At 36.4% G+C, this 23,688-nt stretch overlaps 1 protein-coding gene across 4 annotated transcripts in view; it reads right to left on the minus strand.

Moving 5' to 3' along the window:
* Positions 1 to 23,688, minus strand: part of LOC145680688 (uncharacterized) — a 216,430-nt gene that overhangs the window by 84,114 nt on the left and 108,628 nt on the right. Inside the window, exon 4 of one of the 4 annotated variants that reach the window (XM_081751581.1) lies at positions 10,814 to 13,873. The exons of the other annotated variants lie outside the window; for them this stretch is intronic. Within the exon in view, the coding sequence (XP_081607707.1) occupies positions 12,985 to 13,873 (889 nt within the window). The 3' untranslated portion in view covers positions 10,814 to 12,984. Of the gene's footprint in view, positions 1 to 10,813; positions 13,874 to 23,688 lie in introns of those variants that run through there. 4 annotated transcript variants of the gene reach the window in all.

Below are 23,688 nucleotides of genomic sequence, written 5' to 3' on the forward strand. Positions count from 1 at the left end.
CCGGAAACATCTAACTCCTCTCGTATAAGTCGCTGCTTAGTACGACAAAGGGATTTTTTTCTTGTTCATACCGAAGCTAGTAAAGAGAAAGGTCCCAGTGGCTGGATACCCCTTTTATTAGTTCCTTTATATTCCATAACAAACGGCTGTGGCAGCGTGGTGGTGAAGACCTACTCGGGAAGTCCTGCAGTTGAACACTGCCTCCTAGTGACCGACCACATTTAACCGAGAAGTCCCTTAACCAGACATCTAGAAATCAACCTTGTCGAGTCCCCAGTTCGAAACAGTCGTAGTTGTTGCCAGAATCGAAGCTTACACGATGCTCCAATGGTCAAGCTCCCTTCAACGCACAAATATATCACGACATTCACAATCCCTGGTTAGGATGTGGGAAGAGGCCAGTGGTTGTCTCTCCCACTTAAATTCACAATAGGCCCCGGTAACTAAGCTACCACAAAACTGTAAAGAGATATTTGTCCAGAAAATATTGTCTCCGAACGAAATCGATAACACGTATATTCTGGCAATAAATGTAAATAAACAGTGTAACCTGGGAGTATGTCCTCATTTTTCTTAAATATTCTCATTTAATAGACGAAGAACATATAGTTATGTTTATATTCGAGTAAACTTCAATTACTGATAGCTTTCAGAAAAAAGAGGATACAACAAAATACGGTATCGGTTTCAACTAGGACCCAAAGAATCGCTAATGCTGTTAAATTCTTGCAGTACGTATCAGGCCTTTATGTAAGTATTACTGTCTAGTATTCTCATTTGAAATTTTTGAGTTTAGGCGGACCATAGACCGTCCAGGGACCTATCTGTTCTTGCTTGTAAAGTAGGGCATTTGTGTTAATACATATAAAATTATTGTCGATTGTAAGTAGTTTAATTACCTTGTTACTCTTATCTAATACAATGACTACATGTTCTACAGCATGTTAATATTTCGGTATACCATATGTTGATTCTACGAACGCAATGAAGGATTTATGGCCAAACAATAGCAAGGGAAAAAATCGAACAGTCTTTGCATCTATTTATTTCTTCTAGTGTGTAATATAGGTGTATAATACAAAATCGATTTATTTCTTTATACATATTTCTGGGTATTATTGGCATCTATGTCCTTAAGCCCGTTCTGTATGAAGAATGGCGTTCCTCGGCAAGCATATTATTCGGGAAAGGGGAATAGAAAAACGAATGGAGAAGAGTTGAGTGGAGTTGATTTTGAGTTTAACGTTCCTTTCAGCAGCAAGGCTATATGAGACGGGACCTACTGATTAACGTGAAATCCGAAACACATGAGCTCCTGCCGGGAATCCAACCCGGGTCTCCCACGCCACGAATGGAGAAAAGAAGCGGCCTGGGACTTGTATGTTAGGTACCGTCCCAGCATTTGCCTAGTATCTGGAAAACCCATGAGAAACACTGTTCAGGATGGTTGGGGTGAAAAAGTTCTTCGACTGATATTCTCAACAGGGATAGAACCTGGAACTGCTCGCACCAAAGGCGTAAACGTTAGCGACTACTCTACTCTACTCTTAAAGCCTCCGAGCGATGCGGTAGGTTTTTAGTAGAACGGGACCAGTGTAACTTCCGATTTCTCCCACCGTATGCCGCTGTTATCAGTTGCCAAAGATAATCAGAATGCTCAGGATGTCCACGCAACATGAGCATTCGTTTTCTATAGTGCAAGGGGCACATATTTACAGATATTCACAGGGAAATGGAGCCGGTGTATGATGGCAAGTGTTTGGCAGTGCGAAGTGTGTAGTGTGGTGCAAGGAGTTTGAAAATGGATGAGAAAATCTTCAGGGCAATTTCCGATTGTGTCGACTAGTTCCTCGCTGTCACCGGACATTACGCGTATTGACGAAATGGTGAAATCGACTTACAATCTGAATGACATTGCCAGAGAGCTTGATATTTTTTTTGGTAGTGTCTACGATATTGTCCACGATTTGTTGAGATACCGCAAGGTGTCCTTTCGGTGGGATCCTAAGCTTCTGAATGATGTCAACAAGAGCATGCGAATGGTCGTGTCATGCCACTGAATAATTTGCAGCGTTACGTGGAGGAAGGCAACAGTTTTCCGAACCACATAGTCACTGGAGACGAAACGTGAGTACTGCATTAAACTTCCTAGTCAAAACAGCACTGCATGGTGTGAAAACATTCCGGCTCACCACAACGAAGACATTCCGAACACAATCGACCGGTAGACTGATCTTCACCGTCTTTTCGTAGAATCGGGATTACTCCTATAGGATTTCCTGCTACGAGGTCAAACTATCAACGCAGAACGATACTGTCGCACACTCTCCCATCTGCGAGCAGCTATTAGGCAAAAGCGTTAGGGTATTCGAGATATTACTTGTGTTTTTCCTCCATAACAACGCATAACCGCACATGGCGAACAAAATAATCGCCAAACTTTACTCTTAGGGTTAGGAGATTATGGAAAATACCCTTAACAGTCAAGACCTTTTCCCCAGTTTTAATCGTAATTTCGGTCCCTTGTGGTACAGTGGAACAAGTTCGTTGGCGATTATGTGAAAAATAGACAAAGTTTGTAGTATATTGTGTATAATTTGCTTTTCGTTTACGGCTTGTAATCGAGCAATAAATCAGTAGCGGCAAAGATCTTTCGATTTTCTCTCGTATTAAAATATCTTACAGAATAATCATAAATAACACTCCCCAAAATATGATGTTCGTATAAACGCTGACATACTTATCCTCAAAGTACATGCTTATCCAAAAGTAATATACATATTATTTACAAAGTTACATAATATTACAAACTTTAAAATAAACTCCACCACGTGCTTTTATTTTGTAAAACAACATAACGTACTCTTCTACTACAAATTAGTACACGAAGCAGACGACAGGAATCATCGTCACCACTTGGTCACGTGATATGAGGAACACCACTACCACCGTCGCTCAGAAGGAAGTATAAAATTCCAAATATCGCCAAAGCGACTTCAGTCTCGACTGGTCAACTCCCATCTCTTAGCTTGCCTGGAGCCTTGGGAACCTAACCCAAGTATTATGGCTTGCCTTAAACTCAGAGGCCTCCTGCCCACTCAGCTTGGTTGGAGCTTTGTGGGATTCCAGCCTCTCTTTGCTTGTGTGGAGCACTTAGAATCCTAGTCTATCTCCAAATAGCTTGTCTGGAGCTTTGTAGGGATCCTCCCCTTGGCTACCTGGGCCTTGGGACACCTACTTACCTTAATTACTTAGTAGATTTTAGTCTCAGGACCTAACTCATAGTGATTCTGTGTTATATTGTTTCATAACAAACTTCTTACAATAAAAAAGGTTGTGGGAGAAAATCGAAACCTCTGTGTAATTGCTCTATCTTCTACCTAACAAGGTAGAAGCGTCGGACTCAATCCGAACAGATTGACCTAGACATTCCTCTACAGAACACTTTTATTATCGACTGGAAAGTGGACTTAGAAACTTACAAGAAGTAAAATAGACTGTTTTCTTCCCTCTTAAACATATCAAATAACTGTTACAACCTATATGCCACTATAACGTTAACTTCCACACTTCAGTTTGTCAAAACTCTCGTAGTATACTTCATCTAAAATTATTTACTGCTTACTCTAGAGATTATTTAAAGAATTACACACTAGTTTCAACCACTTAAAACTCATTATGTTTTGCAATAATTATTAACAGCTTTATAGCAATGCGATACACGTCTGTATTATACGATGTCTGGGGTTAGGTTAAGTTTAGAGTTGCCCCTCCGTTTTTTTGTAAAAATTAGGAAAATTTACAGCAGAAATGAGGTAAAAAATGATGATTTGGAGTTCTTATGTTTTGGTGTGTAAGTTCGGCAGTAAAGTTAAGTTTAATACGAGAAACGATATATAGAAGTGCAAGACACGGAAGGTTTTGATGATTCAGCAGCATGGTAATCGTATAGGATGGCATATTGGTACGTTGAATGTGATGTTTCCGCATTGAATTTTACAGAATTATATACGAATAATGAAGAGAATTTATTAAATTTTTATGAGAACCACAGATTACTTAATTTAACTGATAATTGAAGCTTCTATGAGAACTGGTTCCAGTCACTGCTCTAGTCTAACTGAAGTCTTACGAGGTGACCTAACCTAATCTAAACTAAGCAAACCTAACCTAATAATTTTTAATGTTTTAAATGCTTTTTTTTTTTTTTTTTTGTAGGTTTGAAACTGGAGCGGAAACTCGAAACTTTAAGAACTAAAACCGCTCTTTTAGCTTGAGTGGAGCTTTGCGGAACTCCAGTCTCTATTTGCTATCGTGGAGGACTGGGGATTCTTCCCTTGGTTGCATGTACCTTGGGATACCTACTTAGCTGCTTACTGGATTTTGGTCTGAGAAAATCGAATCCCGTGGGTAATCGTTCTACGTTCTACCTATCAAGGTAATTTTACAATATGTTCTATGTGATTTTCTAGAAGATAAAACCATTCCAGATTATTTCCAAGCGTGGAACGCGGGATACATATGCATGCAGAAAATATATAATTCAGTTAATTAGTGACAAACTTTCCCCCAGTGGAGTAAATGGATTCATCAGAGTAAATTAATTCATCGAACTGCATCGCATGCCGATTCTAAACGAATGGAATCCTTTCATTCTGCACATGATGTATGCAGAAGAAATACGAGTTGGTTTCTGCATATTCAACCATACGGATCTGGTGGTGGGAGTGGAAAACTACTACTGAAAAGATGAGATGGAAGGACGATGAGAAGGTCAAACGACAAGAGACATTTCAGGAATTATGTGATCTGTTTCAGAAAACTCTTGAAGAACTTTCCCCGCATGTTTATATAGAAAAATTAGGCCCAAATTGGGCAAAGTGCGGAAAAATAGTATAACAAGCTGAATATCGGTGGATGTGTTCTTTGGATACCCCTGATTAACATACTCAAAATCCCAAAAAATCCCACCTGGGCAACATGCCGCCATCTTGGAAAATGGCCGCCATTGAATTTTTTTTTACTTAGGTTCCTTTTGAAGGCCATAACATCGGACACAAGAGAGATATTGATGTGCGGTTTGCGCGAGGTTATCGCAGACACTCCAGACTATTCACTGAAAACAACATTTAAACCTTTAATTGGAAATCTATGTAAACAAAGTATATAAAAATTACAACTGCGAAAATTTTTCGATACATATTTTCAATACAACTCGATTTTCGCTCTTTTCCGTCCGTGTTATCAAAAAAAGTAATGAAGCAAATGTTGTAGAGCACACAAAAATACACAAGAATATATCCTAGTTTTGTCCAAAAACTCAAGTCTGAATGGTTTAATAGAGCGCGCAGTAAACGCGACACCATGTGTAGTGCAGTATTTTTTTCTCCGGTTGTTATGTGCCTTTTTCATTTATATGAAAAGCAATCAAAATATTTGCACTTGAAAGTACAAAACTATATCTTCACAAATTATAAGTTCGTTAGTTTCTTACGTACGAGAAAACCAAGTATGTGAGTATATTTATTTTCCCAAATATGGAAAAGAAAATTTGATAAGCTAGGTTCTTTAATAGTGCATACCTGGCAACGCGTAAATTTGGCAACAGCGTTAACACATGTTAGCGTTGTTGTATCTACAACGGTTCGAAGTTTTTGTTTGTAACTCTGTCTTTATATGCAGTTTCGACAGCGTGTAAAAAAAAAAAAAAAAAAAAAAAAAAAAAAAAAAAAAAAAAATTGATTAGTGAACAGTGTTTGGTGGGATCAGTGGTTTTGGCTTGAAAATGAGTACCAAACTGTGCTAATTTTCGTGTTGAATAGGGTTTACAATGGATATGATGGAGAGTGTTGTATGTGTGATATGCAAGGACCCGATATCCGAAAATGAGGCTGTGATCGTGACTAGAGGGTTAGAAACAATTCGCTCCATAAGCTTAATTCGAGGAGATGACTTGCATAAGAGTTTAGTGGACAAAGAACGTCGAATTAAGAAAGTTACAGATAAGGGACAAGATTTTAGCATAAACCTACGTAAAAGTGTCGATGCGTTTGATTTCAAGGCACACTGCTTGCTGTGTGGAAAACCAACCCAGTTTGCCGAATCGAGAAAACATCCCGAACGTTTTCCCCCAGTTAGTTGTGTTACTACATTGCCATTTAAAGAAAATATCATTGCACAGGCAAAAAGAAGAAATGACGAATGGGGAAGCGAAATTCTTCTACGGGTCTGCTCTGTGATTGACCTTGTTGCAGTTGAAGTTAAGTATCACCGAAAATGTTTTTCTACGTTTGCAGCGAAAAATCAAAATCGTCCATCTGTGGGTTATCACAGCAGGGGGCTGAGTTGGAAAAGGATATAGCGTTTGCAAAACTGTGTGAATTCATGGAAAATGATGATGAGTGCCAATATCGTTTAGCTGATCTTCATCGGGTAATGAGTGAGTTGTCTCCTGGTGTAGAACTGTACAGTGAAAGGCGCCTTAAAGAAAGACTGCAGCAACATTTTGACCCAAGAGAATTTTCACACACAACAAAAGCAAATCGGGTATCGTAGTGTCATTTAGAAGTGTAGTAAGCCGTGTACAAACGGACGAATGGTTTAAAAGAGTGAAAATCAATCTTTCGAATGAAAAGAAGAGAATAGTGCAAATGGCAGCAGAGATTATTAAAGAAGATATTTGTTCTGTTGTATACACGACTGATACATATCCATCAGCTGAAGACATTCGAAAAGGGGGTGCTGACATGGTTCCAGAAAATTTAAAACTGTTTTTGGAAACAGTAACAAAGAAGAAACATTACTGCAAATCACAAACAACACTGACCATAGCCCATGCAATTATATCAGCAGTACGGCCAAGATCATTCGTGTCACCAATTCAATTGGGTGTATCAGTTTATTTGCATAGAAGGTTTCGGTGCCGCTCAATTATCGACCTTTTCCATGCCATGGGATTGTGTTCATCTTACAGTGAAGCGATTAAGTATGAATCTTCAATAACGGAACATGTCCCGACATTAATAGACGACAGAGCTTTCGTTCAGTATGTGTTCGATAACATAGATCACAACGTTAGCAGTGTTGACGGATATGGTAATTTTCATGTAATGGGTGGAATCGTCTGTGCAACGCCAGCTTCTTTCGTGAAAGCTGAAAATGAGGTTCTTCGTCCAGCGTCAGTGCCTTCTTCCAACAATATCGGGAGGTTTGGTTACACAAAGATCAGGACGTATAACAAGCACTACAAAAGTGGAAAGCATTTTTCTATGGATGATGTTAGTATACTTAACATTAAGCCACAGAATGTTGAATTCGCTAGAAATATCGACTTGTTATGGATGTCTGGACCAAGTTGTAAAGTGTCAAATTTTGTAGGATGGAGCGGATTCATGGAAACATTAATGCAATCCGAGGAGTGTGTGGAAATATCTTATGTACTACCACTTCCAATAGTGAACCTCGACCCCAGTAACATGTCGACTATATACTCCTGTTTGGAGTTTGCATCGGAGCAGTGCAAGAAACAAAATCAGTCATCATGTATCGTAACATTTGACCAGCCACTTTACATTAAAGCTATGGACATCGTTTTAGCAGTAAATGTTGACAGCCCGCTCTCAAAAGTGATTGTGCGTCTTGGAAGATTCCATTTGTTAATGTCGTTCATGGGTGCCGTTGGAAAAATTATGGAAGGCAGTGGCTTACAAGAGCTTTGGCAGCAACTATTTGCGAAAAACTCTGTAGTACATATGTTGACAGGACATTCTTACGCTAGAGCACTACGAGCTCACTTCTTAACTCAAAATGCTCTCTGCTTATTGCTTGTGACCAAAATCATTAACGATGAAGTCCTGTGTGAAGAAAGACTGAAAGAAGTTAAAGAAGATTATGAACTTTTATTCCAGGGGAAGAAGAAAGTAGATGATGTTCTACGCACCGATGCAGTGAGAAAGCTTATTTCATCGATTAAAACAGCTTTAGAAGTAGAAGCTCTGAAAAGCAGAACAGGCAAACTATGGGTCCAGTACTTTGAGCAGGTAGAAATCATGCGTAATTTTGTTAGAGCAGAACGCACAGGGGATTGGGCACTGCACTTATTCAGCGTACAAAAAATGCTACCCTATTTGCATGCCGGTGGCCATATTAATTATGCGAAATCTGCTCACATGTATTTGCAGCAGATGACAAAGCTGAAATCATATTTGTCATCTTCCGACTATGAAGAATTCGTGAAGAAGGGATTTTTCACTGTACGACGGAAATCGAAATTCTGGAGCGGAGTTTGGTCAGACTTGACCATTGAGCAGGTTTTGATGAAGAATATAAAGACGACCGGAGGTTTAACTCGTGGTCGTGATATATCCGACTCTGTTCTCGCACGCTGGATACATTCTATGCCGGCATCAATGAAGGTACTGGATGCTTTGGAAGATTTTGCAGGTGAAGCTATCGCAATATCACAACGGCATGTAGAACTTGGACAAGCCTGCCAAAAAAGGGACTTAAGGCACATAGAAATATTCGCAATGTGGTTACGAACGCATTCTCCTTTTGAGAAACCTCCCGATCTTCTAGTTTCTTTGCACAGTGGTGTTATAGCAGACGAAACAGTGAACAGTGATTCAGCTTACGAGCAGGGAATTAAGACCTTAAAGAAGCTTGATGGGAAATCTTTTGCGGACATCAAGCTTCAACGGAAGGACAAGGTAGTCACTCTTGCAGCAATGACGAATGCCATGGTTGTTCGGGGTGAATTGATTCCTGTGAATCCTAACCAGCTGTTCCATCGAATGGCATGCGTTGTTCGAAGTGAAGAGGAACTAGAAGGTTGTATGAACTACGAACTGGCATCGATGCCACCAGCACTCTTCGACGCAACTATGCTTAGGAAAGGCACAAAGTCAAATTCAAGAGGTGTTATGGAGAAAATATGACCCCCATCTGAAACCTTTCCTGAAACTTCAAGCTTTGTTCTAGACGGAGGAGATTTACTGCATCGAGTTCACTGGCCAAGACCAGGGACTTTCAGTGATGTATGTCAGAGCTATGTTTCATTCATCAAAGCAAATTATAAAGGACAGGTTACGATAGTTTTGATGGTTATACGGAATGTACAACAAAAGCCACAGAGCGTATGCGACGAAGATCACAACTTTCGTCTTCAGAAGTGCTGATAGAGCTGCAAACTGAAGCAAGTACTTCACAGCATCAATTTTTACGAAATGAGGCGAACAAGGCAAGCTTCATAGCGCTTCTAGGATCACAATTAAAAGACAACGGAATTACTGTGATCAATGCTTCGGGTGATGCTGACCGTCTCATAGTAGTTATTGCTATCGAACTGGGAAAAAGTGAGGAAAACCCTGTCATTGTGGGCACAGACACCGACTTGCTAGTACTTCTTACGGCACTTGCACCAACAAATAATAACATTCGGTTGCTTATACCGGGCTCGAAGTCGCACCCCCCAAAATTGTTCGAATCTACGAAATTGCAGCTGGCCCTGAGTGACATGTATAATCATATGCTTTTCCTTCACGCAATATCTGGCTGTGACACCACATCGGCACCTTTCAAAAGAAGAAAAATACTCGCCTTTAAGACACTGGAAGCATCTCCAAACCTTCGCAAGAAAGTGGATATTTTTAATAAGGAGAATGCAGCAGTTGATGAGATCGTGACGGCTGGTGAAGAATTTCTTGTCGCTATGTACGGTGGAAAAATTTCCGATGGGCTTAACAAAACTCGATATAAGTGCTACGTCAGGACTGTTGCTAAACAGAAAATAGGTGCAACATTCGATTTAGCAACCCTTCCTCCAACATCAGCAGCAGCGAAGCAACATTGCTTAAGAGTGTATCATCAGGTTCAGGAATGGCGTGGTGTATCCCTTCCTCCAGTCGAATGGGGCTGGAAGAAAAACAGTAATGGTGAGTTAATACCTGTCCCTAGCACTCAACCTCCAGCTCCAGATATGCTGATGAACCTTGTAAGCTGCAATTGCCACGTAGGGTGTGAAAAATATTGTGGTTGTCGGAAAGATGGGCTTCGATGCTCACCATTTTGCAGCAACTGTGCAATTGAGGGATGTACAAATCAAGAGGATACTGCAGATTCAATGATGTATGAAGAAGAACATGAAGACCTGACCGACAACGAAATGCCGAACCTGATATCAACCGCAAGCAAGCGACGTGGATGCTCTAAATCCGTAGGTTCCTTCAAAAGAAAATGCGCGAAGTAAAATATTTGGAAGTATTGCCCATCTGGAAGTTGTTTTGTTACATTCTTGTGCAGCAACTAACTAAGGCTAAGCAAGTGACACTGCGTTTACTGCGCGCTCTATTAAACCATTCAGACTTGAGTTTTTGGACAAAACTAGGATATATTCTTGTTTATTTTTGTGTGCTCTACAACATTTGCTTTATTACTTTTTTTATAACACGGACGGAAAAGAGCGAAAATCGAGTTGTATTGAAAATATGTATCGAAAAATTTTCGCAGTTGTAATTTTTATATACTTTGTTTACATAGATTTCCAATTAAAGGTTTAAATGTTGTTTTCAGTGAATAGTCTGGAGTGTCTGCGATAACACTCGCGCAAACCGCACATCAATATCTCTCTTGTGTCCGATGTTATGGCCTTCAAAAGGAACCTAAGTAAAAAAAAAATTTCAATGGCGGCCATTTTCCAAGATGGCGGCATGTTGCCCAGGTGGGATTTTTTGGGATTTTGAGTATGTAATCAGGGGTATCCAAAGAACACATCCACCGATATTCAGCTTGTTATACTATTTTTCCGCACTTCGAACTAATTTTCCTATACTATGTCTATAATGTAAGACACCAGTACACGCAATAGAGATTGCGAGAAAAATTTATACCTAATGAAGTGATCCTACACATGGATTTTGCAAAAATTACGCATGCAAGCTCAGCATGAAACCCAAGTCATGCACTTCAGTAGAAGCAGGCAGCAAGTAACCCTTGACAACTGTGTTATGTTTACGATATGTCAGTGAGCCTGACTCCGAATGATTTAGCTATTTTCAACAGTATCAAACTATCGCAGACATGACACAGCTGCAATCTGGACATAGTTAATGCCAATAAAACTTTACATAAAAAATGAAACGCCAACCATTAAAAACATCCGTTTCTTCAGCGAGTCAATACTAGATCAAGAGCAACTTCTTTCTCTTTTCATGTTGGCAAAGGAAGCAGATATTCCCGATACCCAGACATTCTTCAAATACTTGAGAAATCGAGTGCTATTAAGCTCTAATTTACAGAGGATATAAGATATGGATAATCTGTTGAAATCTGTGGACACCTTAAAACCAATCTAATCTACAATGAAAATCTATCATGTAAAATTTTGAAAAATCAAGGCAAAGTGAAATATTGAAATTTTAGTTTCTTCAAATGGTCGATCCAAAAGTGCAATTGCTGGGATCCAGGTTTTCATTATTTTCACATAAATCAAGACATAGCACCATGACCAGGTTGTGAGAAGGCAAACAAGACCATAGCAGATTCACAATTTATGATCCTGTTTGAAACAAATTCTAACTATTTTGAGTTCGCGGGCCATTGGTGTCTTATGGAATGTAGAATAGTTTTATTCGAAAATCACCAACGCTTTCGATGATAACTAGTTACGAGGTATCCTATAGGAGATAATAAGTTCGTTAAAATACAGCCTAAACACAATATCTGATATAAGGTGGAAAACATTGTTGCTATAATTGAGGAAACGACTCAACTGACCCGCAGAAGCCACTAAGTTTAGAAAACAAAGTGGAAATTAACAACAGATTACATTCAGAATTCTTTGAAATAATGGGAATAATTTGGCGAATCAAATTTGGTTCATTTTCAGAAGTGTTTACTATTAACTAATACTTTAAGAAATGTGAAATTAATTCTTTAAGCTATTATGTCTGCGTTTTTGTGTATGTGTTTGTACATTAAGTGAATAGTCTTGGTGAATCAAGTTGGCTTCTTATTTTCGAATGTGCTCAGTAACTCAGATACATTAATTGAGGAAATATGTATTAATCTTTTAGTTTTTAGTGTGTGTTTGTTCTTCTCTGTATGTTTGCGTATGGCGTAACTTACGAATAATACGTGTAAACGACATCGAATATTCCAAACTCTCAACTCCGTAACATGCAAAAATATTCGATTTTATGAGACTTAAAAAAAAAATTATTTAACTATGTATAGCATATATAAATATACCCTTTCTTTAAAAAAAAAAAAAAAAAAAAAGTTTCTAAAATAATAAAAGTGAAATATCTTTAAGTAAAATTAAAGAATTAGGCTTGAATTTTTGCTTTTCCATTTCGTATTGAGTTTTTCTTTAATTTTGTTTTGTTTAATACAAATATCGTACTCCTTAATTAGAAAAATACATAATTTTTCTGCATTATATTTGATTTTAGATTTATATGTGTCATGTTTTGTTTTATTCAGAAATTTTATTCGTCTTGTGGCGGAGTTAAATTAATGTGCAAGTTTCAACTTACTGCCGAAATGCATAAACTTCATGACAACTGAAAAAATGTTTAAGTAATTCTTTGTAAATATAAATTTACTGCTGCCCATTGCTTTTTCAAATATTGAAATTCCAGGTCTATGGGATTATTATCATTTACATATAAATCCACACGTATATAACACACAACAACTAAAAACAAAGCATACAAGAAAAAAAATATGTTAAGTAGTAACAACTCAGTGAAACGCTTGTACATAAAAAATGACGCTACAGAGTTTAGATCTGCGAAGCGTTAAGTGACTCTAGTGAAAATCGTAAGAAATATGTATGTTTGCTATAAACTTCTATTCACTTGTTATTAAATACAAAGAATATGCTGGTCAATAATTTATCAAGTAAAATATTTCTTACATAATATATACAGTAATTTTTGTACACGAAAATGTTTGTTAAAAATATAGCATGAAGAAGTATTCATGCTATCGTTGTTGAGGTCCTCTGTGTGTAGTCTTCATATGGTGTTTAAGATTTATATTTTGAATAAAAGCCATCGGACACACTGTGCATTTATAGGGCTTTTCGCCAGTGTGAATACGTGAGTGAACATTCAAAGCACTAGTTTGACGGAACCTCTTCTTGCACACTGTACATTGATAAGGTTTCTCCCCTGTGTGAATGCGTAAGTGACAAGATAACGAATTATAGTGGCGGAATCTCCTCCCACATATTGAACACTTGAAACGCTTTTCCTCATCATGAATGAACATATGTGTTTTTAAACTTGCAACAGAACTCAATACTTTATCACATATATTACATTTAGTCGCGTTCTCTCCATCCTTTCCTTCACTTTGGTGAATATGTAAATGATTAGTCAAATTTGCAAGTTTGCGAAACGATCTTCTGCACACTGTGCACTTGTACAACTTTTCACTATTATGAGTAGTCATATGTTCTTCCAAGCTGTCCTTAGCAGAAAAACCCTTATTACATATTTGACAAACTATGTTATCTTCATTACGAACTGCTGATTTACTCTTAAACATTTTACCTACATGAAAGTCTTTTCTTATGAGACCAGAGTATGATTTTTTCCTGTTTCTATACGGAAAGTCTTTATTGTGATGGGCCCGATGCATAAGCAGAGAACGTCTCTTTCCAAATTTTTTGTTACATTTATCGCAATGATATGAATTTCTTCCCTTATGTTTTTCAGACACAGACTTACAATCCTGGTTTACTCCAATCACTCCGTCAGCCATCTGATCATTAGTAGAAAGTTTGTCGGTAGAGATTTCCATATTGATATTTGATTTACTAGTACCAGCTTGGGTACTATTCAATTCAGAAATGTGACTTTCTTCTTTTCTGAAAGTAATTAAACAAAATCAACTAAGCATCTTAAAACATAAAACAAATTAAACAGTCATCATAAATAGTGATGCACAGATTTTTCCTTCTTTTTCTTTAATTCAATACTTTACTCTTGATCGCTTTTAATTTTAACGAATAGGAGTAATCTAAGATATTAAACAAGCTTATGCTAAATTTTAGGATACATTATTGAAAAATTTACAAGATATTTACCATGAAACCTATTTATTCATTCAAGATGGGGAACAATAATATATAAACCTGTCTTTAGCGGAATCAAACGAGACTCGCAAAAAATTCCGTTAAAGATAGGTTACGAGTTAACGAAGGTCGATTTATGATGAAAAAAAAAGTGCATGATTACAACAGACATACTGATATAAAAATAAGATGCTGTACGTACCTTAGTCAATTTACAGTATTTATTTCTACTAGGAATTAATACAAACAAAATTTACAATGAACAGAAAAAATGCTGTACACACATTAACTTAATTTTTCCAATAATCAAGGAGGGTTTTCTGTACACATTGCTGCTTGTCTGCTCAACTTTCTACAGAGACTAGTCTGAGAAACCACATTCAACATATCAGTCTCATTTCAACGTAAGGCAAATGTTGCATTTCCTTTAAGCTTTTGACAGAATTTTGATAAATTTTTATCGTACACTTTTCTTCCAACTCAATGCCTTATTTCTCTTCTTTTTCCACCTCCTTTTCTCCTTTCAGACTTTCCGTATAATTCTCAATTAATGCATGTCTTCGTCGTGTCTGCTTCAGTTTGCACATCACTGTCTGTTTTGCTAAAAAAAATATATATATATATCTAACCTCTCATAACATGTCTAATATCTTTAAATGCTGCACTCCAAAACTTAAACTTTTTCGTTAAGAGGCTTGTTTTGATTTCCGTTGTGCGCGGAAAACAGTTTCCTTTTAATGAAGGGAATTTAACACGGTTTTCGCCAGTAAATCCATGGGACATTGAAAAATTTCGTTTAACATAAGTTTCCGTTTACTAAAGATCCGTTCAGTTCAGGTTTTACTGTATAAGCGATTTTTTTTTTAAATGTCGGTTTTGCGCAGCAATTTGCCAAACAAATTTAAATTTGAATCGCAATTTATGATTTTTGTAAAGTATTTTTGGCAGCATTGGAAATGGAAATTATTTCCTAATTTCACGGTTTTAAGTAGACATGAAATAACAAAAATAAAAACAAATTTTGTATATTACTAATAGGCACGATAATGAAAAGCCAGAAAGAGAAAAAAGTAATGGCTCTTGGTTTACTCATTCTACAGATCGTCACTAAAACTTAGACACCCTTTCAGAGACTATGTCCAAAAATATCCTAGATGTACTTGTATATGAAAATTTCGTTGTAGTTAAGGGCTTTGAAGAATATGGGATGAAAATAAATGTTAGAAAGACAAAATCCATGGTGATTGGAACGAAGGGGTCTGTGTCAAATATAAAAGTAGGAGGGGAGAAAATAAAACAAGTGAATAGTTTTCGATACCTGGGTAGTATTCTTAGTAATGACATGAAATGCGAACGTGAAATAAAAGCAAGGATAGGAATGGCGAAAGAAGCCTTTAGGAGGGAGAAAAGTCTGTTTTGTGGGACCTTGAATAAAGAGTTGAGAAAAAGACTCATAAAATGCTTCGTGTGGAGTGTTGTACTGTATGGGGCGGAAACGTGGACATTACGTAAAGGTGACGAAAATCGACTGGAAGCTTTCGAAATGTGTGTGTGAAGAAGAATGGAAAGAGTTAGTTGGGTAGAGCGGAAAACGAATGAGAGAGTGTTAGAAATGGTGGGTGAGAAAAGAACACTTTTAGATATTATTAGGAAGAGGAAGAGAAACTGGTTGGGACATTGCCTAAGAAGAGATTGTATCATGAGGGACGTCATAGAGGGTATGGTGGCGGGAAAGAGAGGGAGGGGGCGAAGGAGACTACAATTAATGGATGATATTAAAACAGAAAGATCATACGTGAAGACGAAATGGTTAGCAGAGGACCGTGGAGCATGGAAGCTTCTCAGCTGCGGAAAGTGACCTGCCAACAAAGGCAGAATATCTATGATGATGATGATGTAAACAAAATAACTACAATATAGGAAATTGCCGTAATTATATAGTATAGTTATAAACTAAACCAATTTTTATCACCAGTAAAATTGTTAAAAACAAATAAGGCCACGCGTAGACTGTCGATGTATCAAATGCTAACACCATTAGAAATAATCAGCCACCTACTATTGTCCCCGAAGTGGGGGAGGAGCAGGTACCTGTTCTTCCCTTGATGAATGTCAACTATAGATCTTGATCTTGAAAGAAAAAGGTCGGTTTTGTTTGTATATAAACTATAAGTGGCAAATTTGATACATTATTTATATTGTTCATCTAGAACGATGTAAAAAGAAATGGAAGCAGGGGAAATATAACTCGAAATATACTACAATAATTATCCATCTGTTGTACGAGATTGGTTAATTGTTTCAGTGTCAATTTGAGTGCCCCCGAAACATGATTGTCCGGCTACCTTCCTTGGAGCCAAAATTAGGGAGAAATTTATGGAAAAAAAAATAAATAAAATAAAGAATATCAACAGGGTAAAAGCAAGAATATTTAAAAATAATGTGCTGTTTTCTGGTACAATACGTAATTCATGTGAAATGTCTTTTGCATAAGAGGTTGAGAGGAAACTAGTCTTTGTTTCTGAAAGGGTTGGAAATTTCAAGAATAAATTAAAATCACATTTACTATGTCAGTATTATAAGCGTCATGCCACAGTAAAATTCCCTTATGTTAGAATATACTACAGCAGAAAAAAAATTGAATAAATTTTGCTACACATGAGGCGAGTCACTTTTCTTTGTTTCTTTTCTTTAAGCTGGGTTCTTAGAACGATGCACGTTCTCTTCAGGAAAACATATAAATACTTTCGTAATTTATTTTCTGTAAAGTCCTTCAACAAGTACCTCTATAATTAGTATTCAAGATAAACATACAAACACGATGAGAACCATTAAAATTATGAATCTTTACTTATATATATATATAAAGATTGCTTTGTTACTTCTCTCTCTGGCTTGTGGGACCCCTGGACTAAACACCGTGAGTGTGAGTGTGAGTGATTTCGGAGTTCTCTCATTTTCTCCCATTAATTCCATAATTATCATTCATCTCAATATCATAGTCTCCTTTAGCCCCGGTGCATAATCGTGGGTCGTTAAATTAAACAAAAATCTCTCCTCTATTTTTAAATTAGATCCAAAAAACAATTTTAAGCTTAATTTCATAACAATTCTATTTTTTGCAAGAGAAGAGAAGTTTGAATTTTTAAATTAAGATGGATGACGTTTCATTATGTTAAAATAACCCTTGCGAATTTTAAATTAATAGTACTCGAAGGCTAAAAAGAGAGGTGGGATTCTTCTAAAAGCATTCCTTCTTAGAATTTCAACAGCTTTTATATATATATATATATATATATATATATATATATATATATATATATATATATATCGGGTGTTGCAAAATAAGTGTTACAACTCTCGGGAGGTGATTCCTGCCACTGAGACAAGAAAAAAAGTTATTTTCAATTTTCTGCTATCGGACATAGTTTCAGATCTACAAGGTGCCGAAAGCGTGGGAAAATGACTTTCGGACGCTAATAGTTCGGAAACTATCCAACATAAAGAGGGCGGGTAAAAAATTCACTGAAGAAGTCATACCTGCTCTATTGAATTTTGCATGTTTCACAATCCTACCGTGCATGCGCAAGGGATTCCCCAAAGGAACGTAGGGAGTCCCGGATAATCTGCCAAATGAAACTTGGTTAAATGGATATGAATTGATAGGTTTTCTACCAGGTAACGATAATTCGTTTGTCTTAAGTCGTTACCTGGAACGAATACAAAATGGCGGACACCTTTATGCCCGTTGTGTGTGGTTGCATAATCGCCAGATACGGATGCTGGCCAACAGTGACGTTCTGAGTATTAATTGTAGCGAATTTGTACTCAAATGCTCTAGAAAGACATCTGGAGTGTCGGTAGAGCATAACAGATGAAGCAGGGTGATTCACCTGTGTGGAAACACTTAACGCAAAATGCCAAGACATGCACTCATACTCAGTAAACGTGAGTTCAAAGCGTCGGAAATGTAAGGATTAGCGTCAAGAACATGAAAGCCATTGCCAATTCACCAATAATATTCCCTCAAACCGATGCAATATGGTGTGCACGGTTGCATACCAATAAGGATGCAACAACTGAGTCCAAGTTCAAATTGTGCAATGGACTCACAAATAAACTGGGTAAACTAAAGGAATGTCACTAGTGGAATCGCATGATAGATATTGAAATGTGGCCAATGTGTGTGTTGATATCGACATGTAGCTAATGGACAAATGTCAACATGTCCCACTACTGCCGGGACATCGTCCCACGTGCGAAAAATAGGAAAATAACTACTCAGGTCTTGAATCTGAGGCCGTGGGCTCCCAGTAGGATTGGAAACTGCGACCACGCGAGCAAAAGCGAGCGCTCTAGTCCTGAGGTTCGAAGGAGCCTCACTTTCTCTGTATTCATTTCTTTGAGGAGTACCCACTTTGTTTGGCAAGCCCTCTTGTACAGCCTCCCGACATACTTGTGTATTTCATTTTGTTACTCCTACTGCACAGTTGTAAACAATCAGAGCTTTAAGACGTTTCTTCCTATTTCTCATGTCGTTTTATTTTCCATATGTATGGTGTTCCAGCTGTAGTGTTAAATGTGCCAAATCGGTTCATTTTCGTCTTTGTCTTGGCATGTGCACTGTGTGTAAGATACGAATTTCTGGAAGTATTTTCCTATATTTCGAGTACGTCATATGTCTCAGAAGACGTGGGACATGATACAACATTGTTATTTTCACGCTCTATCAGAATTTGAATCATGCATTAAGAAATTTCTTTCCATATGTGTCGACTGTGGGACAATGTCCCAAACAAAGAGGGACATTGATACAATCGTGTTCTAGTTACGTTCAACCAAAAGGTGCACCAGATGTAATAGCAGAATGTACAACGTTATTTTCCTCGTTTTCGCACGTGAGATGGTGTCCCAGCAGTAGTGCGACATGTTTACATTTGTCCATTAGCTACATGTTGATATCAACACACACATTGGCCACATTTCAGTATCGATCATGCGATCCCACTAGTGGCATTCCTTTAGTATACCCAGTTTATTTGTGAGTCCATTGCACAATTTGAACTTGGACTCAGTTGTTGCATCCTTGTTGGTATGCAACCGTGCACATCATATTGTGTTGGTTTGAGAGAATATTATTGGTGAATTGGCAATGGTTTTCATGTTCTTGACGCTAATCCTTACATTTCCGACGCTTTGAACTCACGTTTACTAAGTATGAGTGCATTTCTGGGCGCTTTTCGTTAAGTGTTTCCACACATGTGAATCACCCTGCTTCATCTGTTATGCTCTACCGACACTCCAGATGTCTTTCTAGAACATTTGAGTACAAATTCGCTACAATTAATATTCAGAACGTCACTGTTGGCCAGCATCCGTATCTGGCGATTATGCAACCACACACAACGGGCATAAAGGTGTCCGCCATTTTGTATTTGTTCCAGATATCGACTTAAGACAAACGAATTATTGTTACCTGGGAGAAAACCTATCAATTCATATCCATTTAACCAAGTTTCATTTGGCAGATTATCCGGGACTCCCTAAGTTCCTTTCGGGAATCCCTTGCGCATGCACGGTAGGATTGTGAAACATGCAAAATTCAATAGAGCAGGTATGACTTCTTCAGTGAATTTTTTACCCGCCCTCTTTACGTTGGATAGTTTCCGAACTATTAGCGTCCGAAAGTCATTTTCCCACGCTTTCGGCACCTTGTAGATCTGAAACTATGTCCGATAGCAGAAAATTGAAGATAACTTTTTTTCTTGTCTCAGTGGCAGGAATCACCTCCCGAGAGTTGTAACACTTATTTTGCAACACCCGATATATATATATATATATATATATATATATATATATATTACGTCACTTTGCACTTAGTAACGATCTCACTTACGTCGATAAAAACAATTAAGAAATTTTGCACCTTTGCTTCTCGTTCCTTGTCTTTTGCGACGTAGATCAATGCTAAATTAGTTCATAATTACATTCATGTTTAATTTAATAGTTACCTTCATTTGTTTAATTGTCTCAGGCTGATGTATCTACATTTGCCTTATATATTGCATAACTCAATGCAATGCATGTTCCTGTATAAATCCAAAAGATAATTTTCAACTCTGGGACAACCCGAATCGTAATATTTAATATTCTTTCATGAAATTTTTAACAATTTTCTTCGGTCATGAAATGACCTGCACGATACTTGGACTAGCGCAAAACTAATATCATAAAGTGCGTGAACTTGAAATGCGTAATCACCAAATCCGAAACTAAACCAGTTCATAATTTAGTACATTTTTTTTACATTTTTCAAAAACTTTTAACACTCATGTGTTTCGAAAAATTTGAAAACTACGCACTCCGAGTTGACGTTTGAGTGCAAAATCAATAAAATCAAAACCTAAGCTACAAACAATGTACGAATATTGTACATTTTTGTACAATATTCCCAAAAATAAATAAATAAATAAATAAATAAAAACCTCAAAACTTAGTGGGCCTAATTTGATACCAGGGGACATCTTTAAAGATTGTTGTTCAGTGTAAAAATTTCATTATATCATATAAATAATTTAATTCTGAAAACAAAAATATATCCTAAGCTCTAAAAAATTTCCAGAATCTGTCCAACCCATAAATCAAGTAATAATTTAGAGGTAGTAAACTACAGATCTGTTTCTATTATTTCGGCTCCGTCAAAACTATCTGAGAATGCATTATACAGAAGAATACATTACCATGGTAAACCATATATATCTACTAATGAACACGATTATGTCAAGGAAAATCTACTGTAACAAATTTGGTTAATTTTGTTCAATGCATATTCAACTTCTTTAATGATGGAAATAAGGTTGACACTTCTTCTTCTTCTTTTTTTTTCAAAGGATTTTGATACAATTTTTAAAGCTGACTTCTTATCTGAGTGATCGACAATTCGTCACATACAGACATATAAACTCGTACACATATAAGGTAAATTCTCGGGTACCACATTTACATAGTTCCAATTTAGGACTTTTTTTTTCTATTTATTAATGACTTACCAAGAATCTTCAAATATTCTAGGATTTATTTGCTGATGTCAAATTATATATGAGATAAAAACACTTACTGACTGCAATGAATTAAATTCTGACTTATCAAGGGCATATAAATGGAGTTTGGACAATAAATTATATTTTAATTCAAATACATGCTGTGTTATATCTTTTTCTGGAAAGAGAAAAGCATTATGTTACAATTATAAATTGTCTCGAAAAATGTAATATCGTAAAAGATCTTGGAGTCTTGTTGGATAATAAATTACTTCTGAATTCCATATTGACAAAAGTATAATGAGGCTTTCAAATTACTAGGATTTATATTTAGAAATACTCAGGAGATGAAAAATGAATTCGTCTTAGCTAATTTATTTAATAGTTTTATCAGAATTAAGTTGGAATAAGCTCGCGTTATATGGTTTCTTTACACTAGAAAGAATATAGATCAAATTGAACGGGTGCAAAATAAGCTTCTACGTTTTCTTTATTATAAAAAATATAACAAATCTTCGTATCATGAAAGATTTCTTATAAGACTTCATTAGAATAATTTGGTATCACTTCATTATATTATCAGGGGAGAAATGGTCAACTATCTTTCTCTATAAAATTGCTAATGGTATTATTGATAATCGTTACTTTCTGGGTTCATTTTGTTTTAATGTAAAAAAAAAATAAAAAAAATAAAAATATTGCGTAATAGGTTACCCTTTTATTATGGTATTTTACGCGCTAATTTAAACCAATTTTTACCAGTCATAAGGCTTAGTAAAAGACATAACGAATTGATACAATGTAACAAATATTGATTTTCCTTACCATTTAAATTATATGTATCAAAAATTAAGGAAATGGTTTAAATTAATACTTTTGATGGTATTGCATATAAAAGTTTTATTTTTAATATTTTTGGGTAAATATAATTAAAATTCTCTGTAATATAAGTAAGAAGTTTCAATTGTAGTAGCAAGATGCAACACTCTTTGACATTACTTTTATTTGTAAATATAAATTGTAAAAGTGTAATATTTGTAAAAGTATTTTTTGTATGACTGTACATACTGCAATATTTTTTTATTTACTGTAGTCAATACTGTAATGAGCACTTATATGTCTTCTTATTCTTCTCTGTTATTTTTATTTTAGTTTTTTCTCTTTGAAATTGTATTTGAAGGGTAAGGGGAAAAAACAAGAAATGTCCATGTATGTGCTTTAACGGGTGCTTTGTCCTATCTGTTGGTGACTGTTGGTACTATTTGACTGTATATGCATACATGCATAAATGTAGAAATGTCCATGTAAAACGGGGAAAATATTTGACTAACCCTATTCATTTTATACAGCTTTTCAATATTAAAGTGCCGTTTTCTCGAAAATGTAGTTTTGTGACATTCCTTCTTTTCTTCCCTTACCCTTCATTTGGAAACAAGTCTTGTACGCCTATTGTGATTGGGAGGATACCTCTGCTATAGGCAATAATAATAGTAAGAATACTATGAAAGTAAAACATAACTGTCTTTAACTTTAGATAATCTATTGTAAGATGTATCTATTAGTTTCCTCGATCTTGTATTATATGTATGTATATATTGTCTATATAACATAAACGAAACATTCTATTTTGTGTAGATCACTACTAAATAAATGTAAAAAGCAATTACAGTCATTATCTTCAGTTGAACAAATAATGGCTTACAATGTTCATTGAAGGACACACTACTAATTATTCTAACAACCTTCTTTTGCAATAGTAACACATTATTTATGTAACTCCTGTTATCCCCAAATATTAAACCATACATAATTATACTTTGAAAACATGCAAAATATGCAGTTCGTAGATAATTATTTGGCACTGTAGTTCTTAAGGATCGCAACGAACATACTGTTCTTGATAATTTACGATAGACGTGTTGTGTATGTGGTTCACAGGTCAACTTACTATCTATCATAATGCCAAGAAATTTTGTTGTCCATACTAATGTTAGGGTAATCTTTAAGTGTAAATATTATCTGTTAAGTCTTATTTTAGTTTAACAGAAAGCCATTGTTTTTAAACCATTCTGTGGCTTGCATCAGTGTAACCCTACATTGATCCTCTAGGTCAGTCAAATTATTAGCTCTGTTCAGGAAAGTTGTATCATCAGTGTACAGGATAGATTTCGCTTCAATACTTAATGGTAGATCATTTATTAAGGTAAAATTAAAGGTCCTAAAACAGAGCCCTGAGGTACACCATAACTTAGTTTAGCTACTTGTGAGAAGTCCCCATTCACACTGTTCGATTAGCATCCGCTGAGCGATTATTTCGTCATCTTCGGTGTTGTGAATCCTTGTAGGATAGAAAGCATTGAGAAGAGCACATATAATTCGCATAGTCACGAATATAAGGTATTTGCGTATTGGGTACCACTTTATCCAATGTGCGCCAGTTTTTCAACTGTCCCTTAACGGCTTCGACGACCCATCGAACTTTCGTCACAAGACGCGCCTCATTAGCATCCGCTGTTGTAAACTGCGGCTGCTTATTGAGGAATCTATAGAGCGTCCCACCCTTAGATT

This window comes from Thermobia domestica, chromosome 3, assembly GCF_964235325.1.
Source record: "Thermobia domestica chromosome 3, izTheDome1.hap1.1, whole genome shotgun sequence".
NCBI lineage: Eukaryota > Metazoa > Arthropoda > Insecta > Zygentoma > Lepismatidae > Thermobia > Thermobia domestica.